The sequence below is a fragment of the Marmota monax genome, unplaced genomic scaffold, assembly GCF_021218885.2.
Source record: "Marmota monax isolate L192 unplaced genomic scaffold, Marmota_monax_Labrador192_F-V1.1 WCK01_AAM20220418_F8-fsc00062, whole genome shotgun sequence".
Lineage (NCBI taxonomy): Eukaryota > Metazoa > Chordata > Mammalia > Rodentia > Sciuridae > Marmota > Marmota monax.
The window spans coordinates 5,635,037-5,660,811 of record NW_026695221.1 but is presented as its reverse complement, the minus strand read 5'-3'; the positions used below and the strand labels follow the sequence as shown (position 1 = coordinate 5,660,811).

The 25,775-nt window shown below is 38.0% G+C and overlaps 1 protein-coding gene across 4 annotated transcripts in view; it reads left to right on the top strand.

Annotated features, from left to right (window-relative positions):
• Nucleotides 1-334: 334 nt before the first annotated feature.
• The window catches only part of Aplp2 (amyloid beta precursor like protein 2), a 73,706-nt gene continuing 48,265 nt past the window's right edge, over nt 335-25,775 (top strand). For 3 of the 4 annotated variants that reach the window (XM_046432619.2, XM_046432618.2, XM_046432616.2), the window contains exon 1: nt 335-535. In XM_046432619.2, coding sequence (XP_046288575.1) covers nt 431-535 — 105 coding nt within the window. In that variant the 5' untranslated portion in view covers nt 335-430. The remainder of the gene's footprint in view (nt 536-25,775) is intronic. The other variant, XM_046432617.1, reaches the window with a different exon arrangement.

Below are 25,775 nucleotides of genomic sequence, written 5' to 3'. Positions count from 1 at the left end.
AGACCAGCGTCGTGAACACAAATCACCGCGCGGGTGCTAGAATCCGGAGCGCACCTCCGCCCCAGCGGTCCACCCACCGCACACCCCCGCGCCTCACGCCCTCGGGGTCCGAGGCGGGGACGGGGCTGTCCGCGGTTGGGGGCGGAGCCGGGCGGGGGCGCGCGTCTGGGACTGAGGGAGGAGCAGGCTATGCCATGCACTGATTTGGTCTGGAACGAACAAGGGGCGGTGTCTTGGGGGCAGTCCTGCGGGCCAGCATTGGGTGCTGCAGAAGGAGGGCGTGGTTTTGTGAAGTCAGTTCCGGTTGGTGTAAAACCCCCGGGGCGGCGGCGAACCGGCTTCAGATGCTTCTGGGTCGCGGTGGGGAAAGCGTTCTAACTCGTGTGTGTGTGTGAGCTTGAGAGCCCAGGCTAGAACGACCCGGTGAGGGATGGCGGCCACCAGGACGGCGGCCGCCGCGGTCACGGGCAAACTCCTGATCCTGCTGCTGCTCGTGCTTACGGCACCCGCTGCGGCGCTGGCCGGCTACATCGAGGTGAGGACTAGGCGAGTGCCCGAGCACCGTCTCCGCGAGCTGCGGGGAGCGCGGCCTGTGGGCGGGCAGTGGGGTCCGCGGCGGGCCGGACAGGGGGCGCAGCGCGGGGTGGTAGGGGTGGTCCGTCGCTGCGGCGGGTCTGGCGCGCCCTCCCCCGCCCGCCCCTGCTTGGCGCAGTGCTAAGCGCTGAGGTCGGACCGCCTCCGCCGCCGCAGAGGCCAAATGAAAGGCGTCGGGGCTGCGGGGCGCTGGGGGCGGCAGGCCGCCCCGACCGCCCCAGCCCCCAACCTGCCCGCGGCACCGGTACATTCTCCGGGGACCCGGAGCCGCCCGGACGCTCGCCCCACCCTCCCTCGGGAAAATGCTTGTCTCTGCGAGCGCCCTGCGGCCCCGCCGGCGTTAGTGGGGCACTTGCCACCGCCTCTCCGCATCTCGCATCTCGGGGTCTGGGTCCCTTCGGAGGCGGTCCCGCACACACCCGGTTCACTCTCTCCCACGGCGGCAGGGCCTCTGGTCACGGGACTCCCACCTGCAGACGGCAGGCTAAGCCTTTGTTGGCCAGGTGGACTTTGTTGTGGGATGCGGCTCCGCAGCCCCGGCTCTTGGCTAGCGGCCGCTTTGCCGGGCGCGTCCCGAGAGGCGCCCGCACCGGCCGCGGGGTGCCTTTGCTCTCCCGGCCTCTGCGGGAACCGGTGCCAGCGCGCGGGCTGCAGGCCGGGAACCGGAGCCTTACAATACAGCCGGTTGCTCAAGTTTAATGAACTATGGAAAACCTGCCTCTGGATTTGGTGTTTGCCTCTTTTAAGTAGGGGGGAAAGGGTGGGGTCTTAGCCAGAGAGGAAATTATCCTTTGAAGGCGTTATAAAAACTCTATTTAAATGCTACTTTTTTAGTGTCAGAATGTCAGTGGACGTTTCGCATTGGAGGTAACCCTGTAAAAAAAAATTTTTTTTTTCCCCGCTGCTGGGTGGTGAAGTGGCCAGGCTCCCTGGTGGTTGGCGGGAGTTCAGGCCACTGGAAAAGGCAGGGTGGCCAGAATCGGTGTGGATTGGCGTTCTGCAGCGCGGTCTGCCTTGAGCCTCCTTAGAGGATCCCTCTGTTGCTGAAGTAGACGTGGGACTTTATTTTTATTTTTTTTCTCAAAATAGTGCTTGAACTCTTGCACTGGAATGTGTGTTTCTATGTAGTTTATTCCTTGTGCCTGTTCGCTATATTTAAGATTACTGTTGGTTTCTGCGTGTTGTGCTAATTTCAGAAACGTGAGACTGGAGTTGATAACTAGGCATTGCCTGCGAACTTGTTAATAAATACCCCAATTTAGAATGTATTATTTACTTCTATAGAATGTGTAAATATTTCCATGGCAAAAGAAATCTAATAAGAAAAAATCCCTTAAGGAATGGCTTAAAAACGTTTGTATTCGTCTTGCTTAAGCTTTTTGACTGGGTGGGGGGGAGTTAAGTTTTAAGTAGAAATAGTCAATGTTGATATACACAGGCTTTTATTTTAGTCTCCACAAAGTGGATCCCCATAAGATGTCTCATGAAAAGCAACTACATAAGTAGAACGGGAAGGGAAAGGGAAAAAAGGGATTTTGTATTGCAAGATGGAACTTAACTAGTGAGGCAGGATGTCAGAAACCATTGTTCATACTCTTACCTCACTTTCCAGTGGTATGAGAGACTCCAGGCACTAATGAATTCATAAGAGAGGATTTATCAACTTAAAAATATTGGAGCTGGCATTGTAGCTCTGTGGTAGAGTGCTTGCATTTGATCCTCAGCACCACATAAAAATATAAAAATACTTTAAAAAATATTAACATGCCTATGGAGAACGAAAAAACAATAATAGAATTGGTTGTTGTGGATTAAATTTGCTAGCCACACTGTGTTCAATTGAAAAGTCTGACTAAAGAAAATAAGATATCAACTTCTGCAAAATGCTTTGTAAATGCTAGTTTATGGTAACTTTTATCCTATGGAACTGTTTTTGCCCACTTAATAAGTTATCTTTATTCTTTTGTCAGACTGGCAGAATTTTATTCACATGTATATAATTTGATTTTATTTGCTGTCAGGATTGCTTAAGCCTTAATTTAGATGAGAATGGCCTAAATCAGGATGTCTTTGGGGAGGCCCCTATTGAGATTAGCCAAAGGGATTCTGGCCAAATCCCTGATCAAGTTGCTTGGCACAGAATTATTGATTGGCGAATCTTTTCGTGTTGCTTGGTGTTGACTAAATTAATCTCTTACACCTGTTTAAAAAGAAACCCCCCCACCCCCTGTACTCAGGGTCACTTCCTCTGTTAAATCCGAGACCTTCTCCTGTGTGCCTGCTCCTGTTTGGAAATCAAGAGACAGTTTTTGCGTTGAAACCCTGTATGCTAAACACAAGGACATTTTAGACTTCTTAGAGCTGGAACTAGTTCTGGCACATCTGAAAATAAGAGGGCCACTTGATTGCCAATTTTCAGGAAACTCAAATTAAGCCTAAATGACAGTATGACAACTGAGGCACAGGAGAGAAGGCTTTGTGTTGGTATTTCTGAAAGGTAGAATAGGGAATATCTAATTGTGTTTGGGAGAGGTACGTTGGTAGTGTTTCTGTTATGACTGTGTTAAAAATCTGTTGATAATAGAAGCTGTTTTATGAACTCCTTTTGTAGAGGGAATTTGTTTTATTCTCATCTAAAGTTAGGCTTTCCTATATTGTAGCCATTACCTATTGAGATAATTGTGGCTAGTGTGGCTGAGAAATGAATTTTTCTTTTTTCTTAATTTTAATTTAAGAAGTTTACATATAAAAAATGGATTGGAAAACTTTTTAACTTTGAAACAATTTTGTCTTGTAAATCTAGTTTAACTGTACATTTATGAAATCTAAATGCAGGTGAAATATTTCCTTTATGGTATAACAAACTTAGCTTCTGAATTGAGATACACTGTTAAGTGTAAAATATCTGGTTTTGAAGATTTAGTATGAAAGTTGTAAAGCATCTCACATTTTATATTGATTACATTGAAATGATAATATTTTAGACATTTGGCTAAGTGTATGAAAATTAATTTCACCAGTTTCTTTTAACTCTAATATGGCTATTAGAATTTTTTTAAAAAAAATATTTCTTTATTTTTGTAGTTGGACACAATACCTTTATTTATTTTTATTTGGTGCTGAGGATGGAACCCAGGGCCTCACACGTGCTAGGTGAGTGCTCTATCTCTGAGCCACAACCCTAGCCTCTAGAAAATTTAATACTAAAAATTTAATTTTCTTGGATAGTACTGACTTAAAGTCTACTGTTGGCCCAATGTGTTGCTATGTTTTCTTGCTTGTAGTTGGGGTTCAGCATGATCTTAAGTGTTTTTTTTTTGTTGTTGTTGTTGTTGTTAGGACAGTTTCCAATATACCTTTTTTCCTATTACTTTTTTTCAGTTAAATTAAAAAAAATTTTTCTTTTTAGTTGTTGATGACCTTTATTATTTTTATATGTGGTGCTGAGAATCGAACCCAGTGCCTCACACATGCCAGGCAAGTGTGCTACTGCTGAGCCACAGTGCCAGCTCCCAATTTTTTTTAAATTTAGAAATAACTTTACGTTTAAAAAAATTCAAAAATTGTACAAACAACTTTCATACTACTTTACCCACATTTACCATTAATATTCAGAATTTGCTTTCACTGGCTGCCAGGTTTAGCTCAGTGGTAGAGAGCATGCTTAGCATGTGCTAGGCTCTGGATCTCCAGCACAGCCAAAAAAAAAGGTTTACTTTAACATTTATTCTATTTACTATATTTTTTTGCTAAGTTGTTTGAAAGTAAGTTGTATTCACTTTTCCCTTTGTCCTTTAGAACTTTAGTGTGTATTTTCTAAGAACCAAGGACATTCTCATACATAACCTTAGTATGGTTATCAACCTAAGGAAGTTCAACAATACTTGAATCCAGTAACAAATGTCTATAGATCCATTTGTTAGTTGACCCCAAAGTGTCCTTGCATTTGAAAACATGGTTATTTTTAAAGCTGAAGAACTTTTGAATTCTTAGCAGTAATGTGTGGAAGGTTATTTATTTTTTCAAAATACAAAAATCAGATTTTTAACTTATGCTCTTTTGACTTGGAAAAATAAAGACATAACTTTTTAAGATTCTCATGTTATTTACCCTTACTGATTTTTCAGGCTTTCATGTTTTATTTTTAAAATAACAGAAGAAAATTTGTGTAGGTAATGCGTACTCATTTGTAAAAACATATTAAAGGGCTGGAGTTGTGGCTCAGAGGTAGAGCACTCACCTAGTACGCATGGGCACTGGGTTCAATCCTCAGCACCACATAAAGTAAAATAAAGACATGTGTCCACCTATAACTAAAAAATTAAAAAAAATAAAAATATATAAATAATAAGGAATGAAAACTAATCTGAAATCTCATCCAGGAATATTGCACTGTAAACATTTTGGTGGTGTATGTTCTTCTCTATCTTGTACAGAAATTTTATAAAAATGACACTATAATGATTAGTTTGAATTATCTTATAATAATTAACTCCTGAAAGAAAAGAATCTTGTTTTGTCAAAAAGTAGGGGTAGAGGCTGGGGATATAGTTCAGTGGTAGAGTGCTTGCCTCAAATGCACAAGGCCCTGGGTTCAATCCCTAGCACCACAAAAAAAAAAAAAAAAAAAAGATAGGGGTAAATCTTTGTATAATAATTGTAGTTGTTGTGGAGGAACCAGTAGAGAGAGAATTCTAAACTGCCTATAATTCAATTTTCATGACTTGTTTTTTAGTGAGATAAACTAGATTACTTTTAAGCTTAATTAAATTTAGTATATCATACCTTGATTTATGACCTGAAATGGAAAGTGGATCATGTAGTTATTCAGATAGAAATGGGTTTCAGTTCTTTGTATTAAGTGCAACTAATAATTGCTTTTAAGGGAATTTTTCTTTATATAAGCATCATAAATTATTATTTCATTTTAGTTTTTAATTTTTTTTGTTTATTTTTTGTGGTGCTGAGGATTGAACTCCAGGGCCTTGAACATACTAGGCAAACACCCTACTCCTGAACTACACCCCAGCCCAAATCTTTGATTTTTAAAAATTCTTTGTAAACATAACTGTAATCTTTTTTAAAATAGGAAGGTTAGAAAACTAGCCAGCTTTTCTTTTGTTATTCAAGTAGTATTAAACTCCTTTTTGGGGTTTTGTGCTAGGTGCTATAACAATACAGAAGTAACAACAAATAAGGTTTGTTTTTACTCTTAAGAAATGCCCTTGCATGTGATTTTGAGGTCCCCACCCCCAAATACTCATTGTAGACATTTGGGCTGCTCAGTTTCAAAAGCTCTCCAGGTGATTCTAAAATGCAAGTAGAGAAAACAACTCCAGCCAATAAGAAACCCCAAGAAAACAGCAGTCTGGTTGTTATCCTCACCTAATAAGGTAGTTAGTAGAGACCAAGGTTTGGCCAGGGCATAAATCTGTCCATCCTAAGTCCACTGCTTTTTTCCTTTTTTTCTGTTTTTGTTTCATAATGTTTATTGTTTGTTTTGGAGTTTTTTTGTTTTTGTTTTTAATGTTTACTTCTCTTTCACACTACTAAAAATCTTGACATGACTATGTCTTTAAAATGCCTGTAATCCCAGTGGCTCACAGTGGCTCTGGAGGCTAAGGCTGGGAGATTTTGAGTTCAAAACCAGCCTCAGCAGCTTGGCAAGGCCCTGGGCAACTTAATAAGACCCTATCTCAAAATAAAAAATAAAAAGGTTTGGGGATGAGGCTCAGTGGTTAAACCCCACTGGTTTATATATATCTCAAATGAATCAATATGAGATTTAACAATGACTCTGGAGGATATAATTGACTTCTTTGACATTTTACATTTTACACTGATTAAAAAAACTTTTGAACTTTTTTTGTATAATGTGGAAGTTCTCTTTTTTCATCTTTATATTCTGACAATAGTTTTAAAAGAAATTATGACCCCCATATGGGGAGTTTTATCACAATCCATAGCATTATTTGGAAGAGAAAAGGCTAACAGCACCAGATTTATAACTACTGATCAATGACCAATGTGACTGTGACAGTTTTTGGAGTGAGACATGTGTAAAGGTTGGTTATTTAGCAGTTTGCCACCATCTTTTCTACTCCATCTTCCTGAAACTAACTCCCCCAGTGGTTGAAGAGTGGTTATTGCATGCTGTGGAGAAAATATCTGGAGGAGCTGGGAGTAGTGGTGCACTCTTGTAATCCAGCGGCTCAGGAGTCTGAGGAGGATTGCAAGATCCAGGCCAGCAATTTAGCAAGGCCTGTCTCAAAATAAAAAATAAAAATGGCTGGGGATGCGGCTCAGTGGTTAAGTGCCCCTGGGTTCAGTTTCTGGTACCCCACCTCCATTCCCCTGCCCCCCCCAAAAAGAAAAGAACATGTCCAGAGGAAGAGCAGGAAACCGTCTCTTCTCATATATCTCCTTTAAAGAGTGAAGAAACCTTTCTCAAAGTCCACCTTCACAAGACTCCTAAAATGTCACTGGCCAGATTATGAGCTTCTAGCCAAATCAAGCCTTTGCAGGAGAGATGGTGCTACCTCAATAGTCGTAGATTCTCAAAACCCGCTTTTTGATGAAGCAGGTGGCCAGGAGCAGGAGATGCAGCCTTGAATCAAATTGTGTGTGGTTTGAAAAGAGAACTATGAATATTGTTAATAACCCAGTGTTATCATCAGTTAACAGTGTCTGCTACGTGGACATTCTCCATTTGGGAAGTTATCCAGCTGAGCTGGTGGAAAGAGAAGTAATTTTTTTTTTTACTCGAAATTACCCATGGGTTAAAAGTTACTGGTAAAATTGAGACCTGTCTTAGGCATATGTGTTACCTATGCACTTCATTTTGTCATCTAGAACCCAGTGGCTGGAAGAGTGAATATTTTGACTTGCATGAACTATAAAAAGGAGATAATCTGGAATAGAAGAAAATGGGGAAATTTTTTGGTGGTGGTAAAAACATAAATATTTTCAAATATTTCATATTTTTCTCTGTAAGGCTAACAAATGCACAGGTAAAAGCAGGATTTTTACCTGGAGAGATGAATTGATAGGATCTCCTTTATTTTACCCTCTTTAATTATGAATAGCTGTAATATAAATATATTTAAAATACATAGCAAACATCCAGTTTTGATAAATTTAACACTTTGCCTTAGCCTTAAAAAACAATAGTACAGATACACAGAAATAAAACAGAAATAAAGATCATATTTGAACTTTCCAGAAGCAAGTTTTACCTTGAGTGAGGAGTGTAATATTCCCAGTCATGTTTTCACGAAGCTTGCTCAGGTTTGATTACAGCTGTAGTAAATAATTTGTTTAGTGTTAAGTAAGCCCTTGGGTATTTTTGGGATTTTTAAAACTTAAAAGCATACAAAAAGAATATACCTCCTTGTATTTTCACCAAACACTTGTGTGATCACCACCAAAGTCAAGAAAAAGAACATGGCCAAAATTTCTTTTCTGTCTCCAGAAGTAACTATTACCCTTTTATGGTAATCATTTCTTGCCTTTCTTTATAGTTTTTCCACCCAAACTTCCTCACACCACCCTAATTTTTCCTTTTTTTTAAAGCTTCATGTAAATGAAATGATTCAATATGTATTTGTAAGTATTTGGTCTCTTTCAGCAAACCTATTTTTTAAAAAATATTTTTTAGTTGTTGATAGACCTTTATTTTATTTATTTGTATGTGGTGCAGAGAATTGAACTCAATGCATCACGCATGCTAGGCAAGCCTGCAACCACTGAGCCACAACCCCAACCCCTCAACAAACCTATTTTTGAGAGTAGTTTGTATTGAATGCAGCTGTAATTGGTTTGTTTCCATTGCTGTGTAGAATTCTGTTGTATGAATGAAACACAATTTGTTTTGCCTATTTGCCATTTATTTCTAGTTTAATGCTGTTCTCTCTATGGCTTTCCTTTGCTCTTTTTTTGGGGGGGGTTGGGGGTGGGTACTGGGGACTGAACCTAGGGTCACTGTGTACTCTACCACTGAACTACATCCATATCCGTTCACTGTCTTGATGTCTTTTGAAGAAGATCTTAATTTTAATGTCTAATTTTTCAGTTTTTATTTTATCTCACTCATGTTCTGCGTGGGCGAAGGAAAGGACTCTCCTCTGGAGAGATGGGCTGGCTGAGAAATAAAAGCTAGGAAAAATAGTACTAGGAAATAACCACAGGACACAGAAATAGGGTTTCAGAATGGGGGCTTCTGACAAAGAACAGAGCCTGTGCCTGGTTTATTTATATCAGAACACATCAAAGACATTCGATAGAAAGTTCTTCACCAAAACAGGATAGAGGTAGGGGCAGGTAGGCTACTCAGTCACACCCATTCCAGTGTTGCTTGGGACCTTTCTGGGCAGAGTGGAGGGGGAGTTCACTTGTAATTGGGCTATCTTAATAACAGGAATGCCACTATAAGTTCCCAAATAACAGATCTACCCCCTCACTGGCTTCAACGCTGAAAAGGTCCTCACACATTTCACAGGTAGCTTCCTCCAACTTTATGTAAAAAAAAAAGTATAGTAGGTGCTTTTTGTGTCCTATTCTTCTTTTACTATCCTGAAGACCTAAAAATATTTTTTTAAACTCGATTTTCCCAATCTTATGACTATATATACCTTTTATTAGAATTGTTTTTTCTAAACTTCTTTTTTAATTTGTTCTTTTTAAATTCACATGACAGTAGAGCATATTTTGACATACATAGGTGGAGTAAAACTTCCCATTCTTGTGGTTTTTATATGATTTGGGATTACACTGGTCATGTATGCATATGTGAACATAAGAAAGGTATATCTAATTCATTCTACTGTCTTTAGGAACTTTTTTTTTTTTTTGCCTTTTACATTTGGAGCTATCATATACTTGAACTGATTTATTTATTTAGGTAGGTATATAGTGAAGGTCTTTTTTTTCCTAGTTGCTCCATATGGATATCCAGCCTGCTCCATTTATTGTCAAGGTTGTCCTTTCCCTTCTGCTCTTCTCTGCCACCTTTATTGTAAATCAGGTATCTCTGAATCTGGTTTTCTCTCTTACAGTACATTGTTCTCTTTGTCTATCCTTGCACCAGGTACTTTGTATGGTTCTATATCTAATAGAACAAGCTTTTTTTTTTAAACCTTGATTGTCTTTGATGGTGTCTTGGCTATTCCTTAACACATTTCTTTCTATGTAAATTTGCCAGATTCCACCAGAAACAACTACCTGGTAGGACCCTCCCTGCACAATACTGGGGATTGAACCCAGGGGTTCTACCACTAAGCTAACAGTCCCAGTCTTTTTTTATTTCATTTTAAGACAGGGTGAGGGCTGGGGTCGTGGCTCAGCGGTAGCCTCGCATGTGTGAGACCCTGGATTCGATCCTCAGCATCACATAAAAAAAATAAACAAATAAAGACATTATGCCCATGTATAACTTAAAAAAAAAAAAAAGACAGGGTGACATTAAGTGGCCTAGACTAGCCTGGAGCTTGTCATCCCTCCTGCTTCAGCCTCCTGAGTAGCTGGGATCATAGGAATGTGCCACTGCACCAAGGGCCCACTGGAATTTTTATTGGTATTGTATGAAGTCTGTGGTTCAATTAGAAAAAAAACCTGACCCTAACCTTGAGTCTTCCAATCCAGGAAAATGTCATATGCTTTCATTTAGGTCCTCTCTATACTCAATGTTTTATACTTTGCATAGAGATCTTAAACAGTTTTGTTAGGTTTATTAATAGGTTTTTTTTTTTTTTTTTTTTTCCCTGAGACAATCTTGTTAAATTGCTTACACTGGCCTTGAACTTCAGATCCTCCTAACTCTCAAGTAGCTGGGATTATAGACATGTGCCACCATGCCCAGCTTGATGTATTTATTTTTTTGGTATCAGGGATTGAACCTAGGGACACCTAACCACTGAGCCACATCCCTAGCCCTTTTATCTGTAGCTTTGAAATTTTTTGAATATATTCTGTGAGTTTTCTTTGCATTTAATCCTTGTAGCTTTTCTTTTTCTCACTTTATTATATTGGCTAGGACTCTAGTAACATGTTTTCTGTATTAGATGATATAGATGAAGCTGTTATATAACATCTTTGTCTAACTCCTGATCTCAGAGGAAACTGTATCATTTATATGATACTAACAGATACTACCTTTTTAAAAATATTTATTTTTTAGTTGTTGTTGGACATAATACCTTTGTTTTATTTTTACGTGCTGCTGAGGATTGAACCCAGGGCCTCACATGTGCTAGGCTAGTGCTCTACTGCTGAGCCCCAGCCCCAGCCCCAGATACCTACCACCTTTTATCAGAAGAGAAAGAACTCTTTCATTCTAAGATTGCCAAAGATCTTCCCCAATCCCTGGTGGTAGAGATCAAACTGGGGCCCTTGCACATGCTAGACAAGTGTTCTACCACTGAGCCACACCCACAGCCTGCTCTTTAATTTTGATAGTGCAATATTGTAAGCAATTTTACATTCCTGAAATTAACCAAATTTTGTTTGCTAAAATTTTTCTGGATTTGATTTGCCAAAATTTTGTTCAGGAATTTTGCCTCTGTGCCCCAAAGTGGATTTGACCTATAATTTTTCTCTTGTTTATAATATACTTGTAAAGTTTTAGTTTCAGAGTTGCTGGCTCCATAAAAGCTTGGCAGAGAGCTTGCCTTTTTAAAAAAAATATCTAGAATATTTTATTTAAGAGCAGCATTATCATTTCCTTAAAAGTTTGGGAGATATTTACCAGTGAAGTCATTGGAATTTTCTTTGTGTTAAGGTTTATAGTTATGAAGTCAGATCTTTTGTCAGTTTTGGTGTGTCTAGTTGTTATTTGATCTGACTTTTAATTTAATTTTGTAGTCCTGGGGGATGGAACTGAGGGCCTTGCATGTGCTGTGCATATCATCCTCTACCACTGAGCTATAACCTCAGCCCCTATCTGATTAAAGTTTTTTATAAATATTCTTATGGTCTCCGAAATGTCAGAATCTGCAGTTATGTTATGTAGCCCACCTTTTTTTTGAAATGGGTTTGTCACTATGTTGCTCCTGGGCTCAAAGCAATCCTCCTGCCTCAGCCTCCCAGGTAAATGTAATGTCAGGCATAAATTACCCTGCCCAGCTTCACCCCTCCTTTTAGCTAGTCTTGCCAGGTGTTAGCAATAACTAGACTTTTCAAATGATCAACTTGGGGGTTTGTTCATCTTACTACATATGTATGTGTGTGTGTATATATATATATATATATATATATGCACACACACACACACATATATATATATATATTTAGAGAGAGAGAATTTTAATATTTATTTTTTTTAGTTTTCGGTGGACACAACATCTTTGTTTATATGTGGTGCTGAGGATCGAACCCGGGCCACATGCATGCCAGGCGAGTGCGCTACTGCTTGAGCCACATCCCCAGCCCATACTGCATATTTTTTTCAACTTTATTTCTGCTCATTATTGTTTCTTTCTTTATACCTTCCACAAGTTTAATTTGTTCTTTTTCTTTTTTTAAAATTTTATTTTGTTATGTTGGGGATTGAACCCAGGGCCTTTGTACATGGTAGGCAAGTGCTTTAACACCAAACTATATAACCAATCAAGTTTGTTCTAACAATTTGATATGGTTGCCTAACTCAGTTTTTTTATACTTTCTTTTATTTTATATTAAAGTTATAAATTCCCCATCTAAACAGATCTTTAGTTTTAGTTCATGAGGTTTTTTTAAAATGAGCATTTAGTTAAAAAGTTGGTTTTCCTTTGTGATTCTATTGTTTTTTTTGATTCAGGTATTACTTAAAAAGTGCATCTTTCACTGTATGTCATTTTTTGGGTGTTGGGGATTAAACTCAGGGCCCTCTTGTGGCCAGCACACACTCTACCCCTGAGCTTCATCTCCAAAAGTATATTTCCTTTTTTTTTTTTTTTTTGTGGTACCAGGCATTGAACTCAGTGGTGCTTAACCAGTGAGCCAAGTCAGCCTTTTTTTTTTTTTTTTCTTTTGGTGATGCTGGGGATTGAACCCAGGGCCTTGTACATGCAAGGCAAGCACTCTACCAACTGAGCTCTATCTCCAGCCTACCACCAGCCTTTAAAAAAAATATTTTATTTAGAGACAGGGTCTTTGTTGAGTTGCTGAGTCTGGCTTTGAACTTATGATCTTCCTGCCTCAGCCTCCTGAGCTGCTGAGATTATAGCCACATCAATGTTTATAGCAGCACAATTCACAATAACTAAACTGTGGAGCCAACCTAGATGTGCTTCAGTGGATGAATGGATAAAAAAATGTGGCATGTATACACAATGGAATTTTACTCAGCAATAAAAGAGAATAAAATTATGGCATTTGCAGGTAAATGGATGGCATTGGAGACAATAATGCTAAGTGAAGTAAGCCAATCCCCCCCCCCCCCACAAAAATGCCAAATGTTTTATCTGATATAGGGAGGCTGACTCATAGTCTTGTAGGGAAGGGGAGCATGGGAGGAATAGATGAATTGTAGATAGGGAAGAGGGGGGTGGGAGGGAAAGGGAGGAGGCAGGGGATTAGCAAGGATGGTGGATCGTGATGGACGTCATTATCCAAAGTACATGTATGAAGACACGAATTGGGTGTCAACCTACTTTATATACAGAGATATGAAAAGTTGTGGTATATATGTGTAATATAAGAATTGTAATGCAAAAAAAGTACACGTATAAAGACATGAATTGGCGTGAACATACTTTATATACAACGAAATGAAAAATTGTGCTCTATATGTGTATATAAGAATTGTAATGCATTCCGCTGTCATATATTTAAAAAAATAATTAAATTAAAAAAAAGATTATAGGTGTCTGCCACCATGCCCGGCCTTATTTATTTCCATGAATATTAATTATACAACATTAGAGTGGCATGCATTATTGCAGGTGGCAAGTGGTGGTAATCATGGAGATAGTAGATGCCCTTATTGTGGTACCAGTAGAAATATCTCCAGGCAAACTGTAGCCTTAAGACATGAGAGACTATAGTTTTCATGATGTGAAGGTTGCACACATTCATATCTGCCAGCTTTGGGTGCTTGGGCATATAGACATTTTTCTTAGCTATCATCACACTGTCCTTAAAAAGGAGTTCATAAATGGCAGTCCCATTCTTCTTGGGCATCTGGCATGGTGGAAACTGCAGGGTTTGAGGTCACTGCAGGAAAGAAGTGTGAATTCTTAAAAAAAAGTTCTTGTGAAGTTCCTTAATCTGTAGTTGATGTCTTTCAGTTTTAGAAATTTCTCAGTCATTCTCTTTATTTTTATTTATTTAAAATATTTTTTTTAGATGTTGATGGACCTTTATTTTATTCATTTATTTATATGTGGTGCTGAGAATCAAACCCAGGGCCTCACACATGCTAGGCAAGTACTCTACCACTGAGCCACAACTCCAGCCCTGAATCATTCTCTTTAAATGTTTAAATATCTACTAACATTTTACTACTTAGTAGTTTTCTATTTTCCTATAGGACTCCAAAAAATATCTTACAAGACCCTATATCTCAGGAATAATGCCAAGAGTTAATACATGGATGACATCAAATTAAAAAGCTTCTTCATGGTAAGGGAAACAAGTAGGAATGTGAAAAGAGAACCACTTTTTTTCTTGGTACTGAGGATTGAACCCAGGGTGTTTGACCACTGAGTCACATCCTCAGCACCACCACCCTTTTTTAATAGGTGCAGATGGATACAATGTCTTTATTTATTTATTTTTATGTGGTGTTGAGGATTGAACCCAGTGCCTCACATTTGCCATTCAAGCGCTATATCATTGAGTCACAACTCCAGCTCCTCAGCCTTTTTTTATTTTATTTTTCATTTTTTGAGAGAGAGAGAGAATTTGAGAGATTTTTTAAAAAAAATATTTAAAAAAAAATATTTCGGTGGACACAACATCTTTATTTTTTATGTGGTGAACAGGATCGAACCCAGCTCCCCACGCATGCCAGGCAAGCGCTCTACCGCTTGAGCCACATCCCCAGCCCAGCCTTTTTTTATTTTGAAACAGGATCTCATTAAGTTGCTTAGAGCCTTGCTAAATTGCTGAGGCTAGCCTCCCAAACTGCTAGGATTATAGGTGTGTGCCAGTATGCCTGATGAGAACCTACTTTATCTTTGCTAGCTGCTCTTCTAATAGAGGGTTAATATCTGGAATATATAAAGAACTTAATACCCTCAAAACAAATAACCCACTTAATAAATGGGCAAATGAGTTAAACAGACACTTCTCAAAAGAAGAAATATGAAAGGCCAACAAGCCAGGCATGGTGGTGCATACCTGTAATCCCAGTGATTTAGGAGGCTGAGACAGGAGGCTCACAAGTTCAAAGGCAGTCTCTGCAATTTAGCAAGGCCCCAACTTAGTGAGACTGCTCTGTCTCAAAATAAAAAATAAATAGGGCTGGGAATGTGACTGAGTGTTTAAGTGCCCCTGGGTTCAATCCCTTGTACCCCCCCCCAAAAAAAAAAAAGGCCAACAAATATATGAAAACATGTTCTATATCTTTAGCAAATAGGGAAATATAAATCAGAATTACACTGAGATTTCATTTCACACTAGTCAAATTGGCAGTCATCAAGAATCCAAACAATAAGTGCTGGAGAGGATGTAGAGAAAAAGGAATACTTTTACAGTGCTGTTGTGATTGTAAATTAGTACAACCGTTACGGAAATCAGTATGGAGCTTCCTCAGAAAACTAGATATGGAACCATCACATGACCCAGTTATAACCCTCTTTCGTATTTATCCTAAAGAATTAAAGTCATTATTACACTATAGTGATACATGGATACTCATGTACATAGTCACACAATTCACAGTAGCCAAACTGGAACCAGCCTAGGTGTCCATTAGTGGATGAATGGATAAAGAAAATGTGGCATATTTACACAATGGAGTTTTATTCAACCACAGAGAAAAATGAAATATTTGCAGGAAAATGGATGGAACTTCAGACCATCATGATAAGCTAAATAAACCAATCTCAGCGAAGGTCTAGGGGGTTATACGTTTTCTCCGAAATGTGGAACCTAGAGAGGAAAAAGGAAAAGAAAGGTGAGGTCAGGAATCTCATGAAAATTGAAGGAAGATAGTAGAGGAAAGGGACCAGGAGGTGGGAAGAGGGGAGAGGGAGCAGGGAAGTCCTTGGCCAAATATATTGTGTGCATGTGTGGATATATAACAACAGATCTCATCATTATGCACCAGTAAAAGACCATGGAAAGGGGGAAAAGAGTGTGTGTGTGTGTGTGTGTGTGTGAGAGAGAGAGAGAGAGAGAGAGAGACAGACAGAGACAGGGGAATCTTAAGACATTATCATTGTATTCCTCATTTGTCTTCCCTCATTTAATGATTTTATTTTGACTCATTCTGTATATTGACAATTTCTTTAGCTATAGCCTATTTACCATTAAGTCCATCCAGAGTTTTTTTTTTTTTTTTAATTCATTTATTTTTTATGTGGTGCTGAGGATCGAACCAGGGCCCCACACGTACTGGGTGAGCACTCTACCACTGAGCCACAATCCCAGCCCAGTTTGTTTGTTTTTAATATTTTTTTACTTGTAATTTATTTACTTATTTTTTATGTGGTGCTGAGGATTGAACCCCAGGGCCTCGCATGTGCCAGGCGAGCGCTGTACCACTGAGCCACAACCACAGCCTCCATCCAGACTTTTTAATTTTCATTGTTGTGGCTTTCAGTTTTATAATTTAAAGTTGGTTCTTTTTCTTCTTTCTAGATCATAATGGGGAAAGTCTCAGTCTTTTTTGTATCTTCGAACATGGTAAGAATAGTGGAATAGTCTAATAATTCTTGTATCTGTGGTCCCTGTGGAGATCTTTTCCTATGTTTTTTTAATATTTATTTTTTAGTTATAGGTGGACACAATATCTTTATTTTTACGTGATGCTGAGGATCGAACCCAGTGCCTCATGGTAGGTGAGCTCTCTACCTCTGAGCCACAACCCATTCCTATGATTTTTTTCTGCTGGTTTTCATTCATGTGATTTTATTTTTTTTTAACATTTTTTTTTCAGTTGTTGATGGACCTTTATTGTTATTTATTTACATGTGGTGCTGAGAATTGAACCCAGTGCCTCATACATGCTAGGCAAGCCCTCTACTACTGAGCCACAACTCCAGCAAGTTATTTTTGATTGTATGTCAGACATTTTATTTATATAGATGCTCATAGATTAATTTGAGGGCCTAGTGTTTATGCTCCAGAGACCATCTTTCATTTGATTCTACCTGGAGCTTAAGGACAGGAGCAATCCAGAATCTCTAATTTCCTGGATTTGAATGATTGGAAACTGAGCTGCAGTCTCTTTGGCGTTCTGCCAATTTCTGGCTTACCTTTCTAGGTCAGTTTGTTTAGGGATATCAAATCCAAACCTTTATATTCTCCAAGTATCCTCTCTTCCTACTCTTCTTCAGCCCTGGACTCCAGTCCCTTTCTCTTTTTAGTCCTTCTATGATGCCAAAAGATATATTTTCTTCAGAATCTTTTAACTTCCCTACAAACTGTACTTGGGCTTCTATCCTATCCTGGATAGTGGCTTGGTAATTCTAGATATCCTCACTATCTGCAAGCAAATGCTTTTTAAATGTTTAATATTATTTTTTAGTTGTCCTCAATGGGAGGACTGACCATGACTGCACATTAATTACCTAGAAATTATAAATATTTTTAAAGTAGCTTTAGAGAGAATTTATGAGACTCAAGTAGTTTAGGGAAGAAGAATAGATTAGCAGGAATAGACTAGAAGATTCTGGAGTTGGTAGGAGTAATAAAAATAATGGTAGCTATTTATGGTCCAGTTATTTTGTGTTTAGTGTTCTTCATATATTCATTAAAACTTTCAAATAATCCTCTGAGACAGGAATTATTATCCCTGTTTTACAGAAGCAGAAACTGAGGTGTGTATAGGTAAGTAACTTGACCAAGGTCATAAATCAGTAAGTGGAGGTTTTGCTCTAAAGTTTGTGCCAACTGGAGGAACAGATGGCTTGAAGTATGGGCCATCTCACACCAGCATGTGGGTATAGATCAGCAGGTTGACCAGACAATTAATATTTAGGCAGAAATTTGGAATAGGTAATTATTAGTAATCAAAAAATAAAGGGAAAACTATTATGTTTCTCAGTACTTTCCCTGAACCAATTTACTATCCTGTCATGGAATTTAGATTTCTAGTAGTTGCACATTATGATTTGAAATGTATACAGTGTATCTTAGGAATCTGCTGCTGCTTCTTTCTTTTTTTTTTTTTTAATTGGTGGTACTAGGGATTGAACCCTGGGCCTTTGCATATGCTAAACAAGTTCCCTACCCCTGGTTATAGTGCTTGCCTAGCTCATGCTAGGCCCTGGGTTTGATTCCCCCAGCCCCCAATAAACAAAAGACCTTGAGGGGCTTAGAGGTGTGGCTCATTGTAGGGCATATGCTTTCGAGGTTTTAGGCCCTGGGTTTAATCCATGGCACACAACAGAAACCAAAACCTTGAGATTCTAAATAGACACTTTACAAATTATTATATAGTGACTCTTGCTGTGTATCTAGTAGTATGTAGTGCTTGCTTCAGCAGCATGTATACTGAAATTAGAACTATACCAAGCAGATTAGCTTTTAAATGAATCAACCTTCATGGTTTGGGACTTTCATTGATTTTTTTTTTTTTTCCAAGTTGTAGATGGTTATCCAAAGTACATGTATGAAGACATGAATTGGTGTGAATATACTTTGTATACAACCAGAGATATGGAAAATCGTGCTTTGCTCTATATGTGTAAGAAGAATTGTAATGCATTCTGCTGTCATTAATAAAAAATTAATTAAAAGAAAAAAACTGTAGATGGACACAGTGTTTTATTTATTTACTTTTATGTGGTGCTAAGGATTGAACCCAGTGCTTCACACGTGCTAGGCAAGCGCTCTACCACTAAGCTACAACCCCAGCCCCAAGAAATCACTGAAATTTTACAAGTCCACTCCCTGCCCTCAAATAGCCTTTCATATCCTGATTTTGAATTTGGGCTGTTACGTAAACATTGTAGGGGGGTGTTGCTTTCCAGCCTGTAGTTGCTTATTTGGAACTGGTATTTGAATATTTTACTACATTTTACCCTCATTTTTATAAGAATGTATTTTAAAAAAAGGAAAGTGCTTATTTTACTGATGAAAGACGCACGGTTTGATAGAATTGATACATATTGGTGCTTCCCAGGTAGAAAATATTTGAACTTAGGTGAACACTCAATGGATTCGGTTATGTATGAATTTTTATAAAATGTTTAAGGATTTTCCCCTTGAAACACTGGGTATAATTGAAATTTGATAAATTATTAGTTTGCTAGAAGCAGAACTTCCAAATAACATGCATGACTCTGAAACTTCCCCATGTTTTCGGGAATACTTTATATGTGAAAGTAGGGAATTACCTATTCTGTGATTTATTTAATTGAACAGCCATGTTTCTAATATTTCTTTGAAAAGCATGCATTGGATGTTTTCCTGGTCCTTTTAGCTGAAGCCCAAGTTGACATTTAAAAGAACCTCTGGATATAACTTATTTAGAAGTTGAAGACATTCCATGGTAATTGGTTCATTCAAAGTTCTTCAGTGTCATTATTAGCAAACATTTATTAAATTACTATATGTAAGGCATTGTGACAGAACAGATAACATCAAAACTGAAGGTGTCATGGAGTTTCTAAGGTGATAAATTCTTGAAGTTTTTTGTTTTTGGAAAAATGATAACACTTTTTAAGTCCTTTAGTGTAGATTATTTTAATCTAGCAGACTTGTTTTCTCATTGATTTATATGCTTTACTTCCAGATAGTTTGTTAGCTACAAGAATAAAAATTCTGTAAACCTGGGAGATGTGAGATGTGGCTCAGTGGTAGAGGCGCATGCATGAAGCCTGGGGTTTGATCCCCAGCCTGACAAAAAAAGTTCTTTGAATTACACATCTCAAAATCCAGATGCTCATTGTTGTTGTTTCCTTAGTAAACATACATAATATAAAATTTATCATTTTAACCATTAAATTTTTTTCTTCAAGATAAGAACACAATGTGAGATTATCCTCTTAAAAAATCTAAGTGCTTAACACAATATTATTAACTATAGGCACAGTACTATATAGCAGATCTCTAGAACTTATTCATCTTACATGAATGAAACATGTTTATATCTGTTGAATAACAACTCTCTATGCCCTTCTTCCTCCAGTCTAGTAGCTATAATTCTACTGTTTCTATCAATTTGACTATTTTAGATAATATATAAAAATGGAATCATGCAGTTTTTGTCCTTTCGTGATTGATTTATTTCACTTAGCATAATGTCCTCCAGGTTAATTCGTGTTTTGTAGCTGGCAGGATTTCCATCCTTTTTAAGGCTGAATAATATGACATTTTATGTATATGTCATTTTTTTTTAATCTATTCGTCTGTTGGTCATTTAGGTTGTTTTCATATCTTATTATAAAAATTGTAATCGACAGGATACAATCAATTTTAGTTTATGTTATGACTTTAGGGTATTAGTATTTGGTGAATTTTACTTACCTCTTCATTGTAATACCTACTATATAATCAAAAATCGAGGTAGAAAATCTGCAGCCTACAGACATAATGTGTCCTGTCCTTATGTTTTATCTTTTCCTCACCATGTTGGGCTTTGTTGTATTTTAAATTCAAAGTACATATTTTCATTTCCAAATAATGTAGATTTTAATGTAAAATTTTCTCCTGGTGTTTGGAAGAAATTGAAAGATCTGACAGCAGGGGCAGGTAGCAACAGGTTTCTTTTAGTTTGCAAAGAGACCCTGTGGTCTTATGAAGGAGAGACCAAGTGTGGTTTGCCATTTTTGTTTTATACATCCATCTACCTTGTTATGTGTAACCAGTTAAGTTTTTAGCCCTTATTGAAAAAGAAGAGATAAAGGTGGTTTGAGTTGATAGCTTGAAATCAATATTTATAGTAGTAACCTCCTTATCTACGGGGGGATATGTTTCAAGACCCTATCTTGTTTTTTCTTATACATACCAATGATAAAGTTTAATTTATAAATTAGACCTACTAAGAGATGAATGATAAATAAAAATAGAACAATTGTAACAATATATTACATTAAAAGTTATGCAAATGTGGTTTCTCTCTTAGAATATCTTACTGTACTGTACTTACCCTTGTGATAATATGAGAAGATACCTGAAGCATTTTATGACATCTTTGGTATATTCAAATTGCCAATATTACTACTCTTGTGCTTTGGGGCTGTTGTTAAGTAAAATGAGGGTTAAACATAAGTGTTGTGATACTGCAACAATCAGTTTGATAACTCAGACAGCTGTTAAGTGACTAACAGACAGGTAACGTATACAGTATGGATACACTGGTCAAATGGATAATTCATATCCCAGAAGGGACAGAATGAGATTTTATCTTACAACTCAGAATGGTGCCCAATTGAAAATTTATAAATTATTTTTTTCTGGAAGTTTCCTTTTAATATTTTTAGACCGCATTTGACTGTGGGTAACTGAAACCATCTAAAATGAAAGCTCACATAATGCAGGATCACTGTATTACCCATGGTAATATATGTGGGTGTGTGGGCACGCGCGCACTGCATATCAAATGAGGGCACTGAACTATATATCTCCAGCACTTTTCTGTTAGGTTGAAACAGTGTCTTGATAACTTGGCCAGGCTGGACTTGAATTTACAATATTCCTGCCTCAGCCTCCCAAGGAGCTGGGATTAGAAGGGTGTGTGTAACTATACCCAACCCATAGCAAATTTTTAGTGAACTAACAGAATCATCTGATCTCTCCGGTTCTACCCTGTCCCATTATCCCCTAAGGATATTAGTGTTGACATTATACATTTTTTTCTTATGGCAACCTATTTCCCCCCTCTCTTTTTCATAGCAGCTGCTAGAAAAATGATTATTTGAGGCTTTGTTAGCTTCCTCAGGATCAATATTACTAAATGTCCTTCTGGACTATTGCTTTGGAAGATTAATCTTGTGAATTAATACAAGTCATTGAAACGATGCTGGCTAGTGTTATTTTTAAACAATAGAAATAATATACAGGACAGATTAAAATCAGATTAATTTTCATTTATTTATTTATTTATTTTAAGAATTGCTCTTAAAAGATTAAATACAGGGCTGGGATTGTGGCTCAGAGGTAGAACACTTGCCTGGCATGTGTGAGGCACTGGGTTCGGTCCTCAGCACCACATTAATAGAAAATAAAGGTAGTGTGTCCACCTATAACTTAAAAAAAAAAAAAAAAAAAGGTAAAATACAAAGCACAGAATCAAACCTGATCAGCTCCTAGCCAAGCAGAGCCATTGTTGTTTTATGTGTATACAACATGTAGTGTGTGAAAGGTGAACCCATCGTAGCGTATGGACATAGAAGTCTGTTGTGAATCATCGAGTGCCAGTCTCTACTGGATAAATGGATTTTCATTAAAATATCCCTATGGTAGTCTGATTTTTATGGTATCAAGTATTAACAGGGCCTGTTCTCTACCACTGAGCTCTACACCCTTGGCCTAGAATATGCCAAATTCAATAGAGCCATGCATGGTAGTTCAGGTCTATAAACCCCCAGGTATTCTCAAGGCCAAGGCAGGAAAAGTGCAAGTTTAAGGTCATTTTGGGCAACTTAGCAAGACCTTGTCTCCAAAATAAAGAGAATAAAATAATGATGACTACTATTATTTAATAGAAGTCATCCAGTCAAAGGGTCAAACAAAATGAAACTAGGAAGAAAAAGATAAGAAGGATAGAACAATCCAGGAGGTCCAAGGTGCAACTAAATAAAAATTTGAGGAAGGGGGTGGAATCAATAGGGCTGAATATGTTGAGGTTGACTTGGCTCATTGAGAGCTCAGGTCAGTGAATGACACAAAGATCACACCATAGCACATTTGTCATTTCAGAATACCAGAGATTGGGAAGAGAAGGAGGAATAAAACAGGACTGCACAAAAGATTAGGAATCAGACTGACTTTAGATTTATCAACAGCAGTGCCACTAAAACTGGAAGTAAAGAAAGATTAAAAACAGTCAGGAAGCCAGAGAAAATTGTAAGGAATTTTCAGGACAGATGACATCAAGATCAAGAATAATAGGTCTAGGGGCTGGGGATGTGGCTCAAGCAGTAGCGCGCTCGCCTGGCATGCGTGCGGCCCGGGTTCGATCCTCAGCACCACATACAAAGATGTTGTGTCTGCCGAAAACTAAAAAATAAATATTAAAAAATTCTCTCTCTCTCTCTCTCTCACACACACACACACACACACAAACACAAGAATAATGGGTCTAGATGAATCAGGGATCTGAAGGCCTGGAGGAGGATTGTCTTCATGTAGTGAAGCCATGAGCTGAGAATGTAGCTCAGTGATAGAGCACTCTCCTAGCAATCACTAAGCCCAGAATTGCATCCCCGGTACTTGTGTGTGTGTGTGTGTGTGTGTCTGTCCAGTAGATCACCTAGTACATCTGACTGTAGTGTAAGGAGTTCATGGTGTGTGAGTGTGTTTCAACAATTTCAGGGGAGAATAAGTAATCAGTACATGAGATATCAACAACATGTACTGATTAGTAATTCTCCTTGAAATTGTTAAGGAAATAGATGCTAAGAAAGGAATTCTAATTGCATTATGTGTTTATGTTAGAATAAGGGAAATAAGGAGTATGGATTTGACCAACAAACAAGTGAATGGATGAGTTTAAGGTGTAATAGTTAAAGAGTTGAAACCTTCTTAATAGCAGGTTGATAGATAATTTCTGGACTGAAATGGTACAAAAATACATGTTCAGAAATGTGGAGCTAAACAGACAGGGGAGGCCTTGAAGCTATGGAAGTAACTCCTCTGAGGAGTGTGCTCATATTGGATTGGAGGGCTGTTCTTCTAGTACATTGTTCGGGTCTTGTATTATATAAGTGGCTTTCTGGAGTCAATTGGCAAAGATTAAAATTTTAAAAACAAAATTTCCATCCTGTGTAAGTTTGTTTTGTTATTCTTTGTAGATCAGTGTGCAGATTAGTACAGTGTTGATGATTTAGAAATCACTGTTGTTCAATATTACTTTAACTAAATCCCAAGGTTTTAGAGTGTAACAGTCAATTACTTGATTATAAATGACTGTGTATTATATTCTAGGTGCTATTGCTGGATACAGAGGTTAGAAAAATAGGAACTTGTGTTCTTTTTAAAAAAAAATTTAAAGTTGTAGATGAACACAATACCTTTATTATTTAATTTTTATGTGGTGCTGAGGATTGAACCCAGTGTTTCACTAATGGTAGGCAAGTGCTCTGCCACTGAGCTATAACCCCAGCCCAGGAACTTGCATTCTAATGGTGGGCAATGGATACTACAAGTCAGTGAGCAAGGTAGTTTCCGGTTAATTGAGGAAATAAACCAAATGGGCCTTAAGATAGAGTCATCAGAAAACCTCTCAAATGATATGTACTTGAGCTGAGTACTGAAAAGTGAGAATACACGTGCTTAGGGAAAATTTGTAGTATAGGGCCTGAAGATGAGTCACCCTGGCGTGGTTGCAGTATTAAGGGTGCTATTGAAGTGAGTGGGGTGATAGAGCAAGGCAGGGGCTGTGCCAGTGTCCTTTGCAAGCCATGCTAACAACCTTTTTTTTTTTTTTTTGTACGGGGTATCAAACTCAGGAGTGCCCTACCACTGAACTACATTTTGAGACAGGTTCTTTTTTTTTTTTTTTTTAATTTTTTATTGTGGGTTGAGACAGGTTCTTGATAAATTGCATTGCTGAGGCTGGCCTCAAACTTGCCATCCTCTGCCTCATCCTCCCTCATCACTGGAATTATAGGAGTGCACCACCACGCTCAGCATAAGGACTTAGAATCCTATGGAATGGAAGAGGAATGGGTTCTGACTTGTGGTGATTCAGAGTACTAAGGTGGAGACTGGATCCTGGAAGGCAAGAACTGGCTCATCTCACTGGTGGCCACCTGACAAACTGAACAAAAGTACTGTTGTACTTGCCACTGTGTGAGGTGTGTTTACCTATGTTCATACATGTTTATATCCTTATTCATTCTTTTTATTTGAGTGCAGCTTTTCCTTCTGTTCTTTATGCATTTATTTAGTAATTAGATGGCTTTAACCCAGCAAGACTAATTAATGGCTAATGCAGTAAGCAGTAAACATACTGACTTGCAGCATACACTAGGCTTATTACTTTATTTTTTAAAGTTGCTGATAATTACAATAATGCACATGGGCATGGGTCCAAGACAGGAAGAATTATTGTCTGCAAGCAGATCTGGTGTGAGCTGATAATGCAGTCTACTTACTTTTAAATTTAAATGGTACATAAATCACAGGAAAGATGTCTTTTGACTTGCTTTGAACTTGGAGAGGGTAGAGTACTTTCATATTTTTGTTATTTTCACAGTTTTAATGGACATTAGTTAAAATGATTTGTTTTTATTTCCTTGAGGTCAGTATCTGAGTATTGCTTGCACCTACTAAAATGTTTAGCAGGATAACTATATAGAAATTGCCATTTGTATTTTAGATTGTCAGTTTCCTCCCTCTGTGCCTTGTGCAAATTATGTTGACAGATTTTCATCTTTTCTAGTTACAGACAAAACTGCAGGTTATTCATTTAAGAATTCCTTGCCTTTCTGCATCACAGAACCTTAGACATTAAGAGCTGTTTGTGGTTTCCAATATTTGGTTTTCATAGAATAAAGTTTTAGGTAGAGAAGGATGTTATTGCTAAATGCTAAATGTTATAAAATATTTTTTTAAAAGCCGGACTGCTTATTTATGATTGCCATCATTTTATGAAAAACATTTTTAAAAAAAATTATTAAAAACATTTTTAATATAGAGCCAGGTGCAGTGGTGAATGCTTGTGATCCCAGCTACTCAAGAGGCTGAGGCAAGAGGTTCATAACTTTTAGGCCAGCCTGGGCAACTTAGACCTTGTCTAAAAATCATACAACATCAGACCAGCTAGCAGAGTGCTTATAATTTGAGAATATTACCAGGTTTGTGCTTAATATTCTGTAGAAAACCCTCCATCATAAAAATGTTTGTCATCTATGAAGCAATAAGAATGA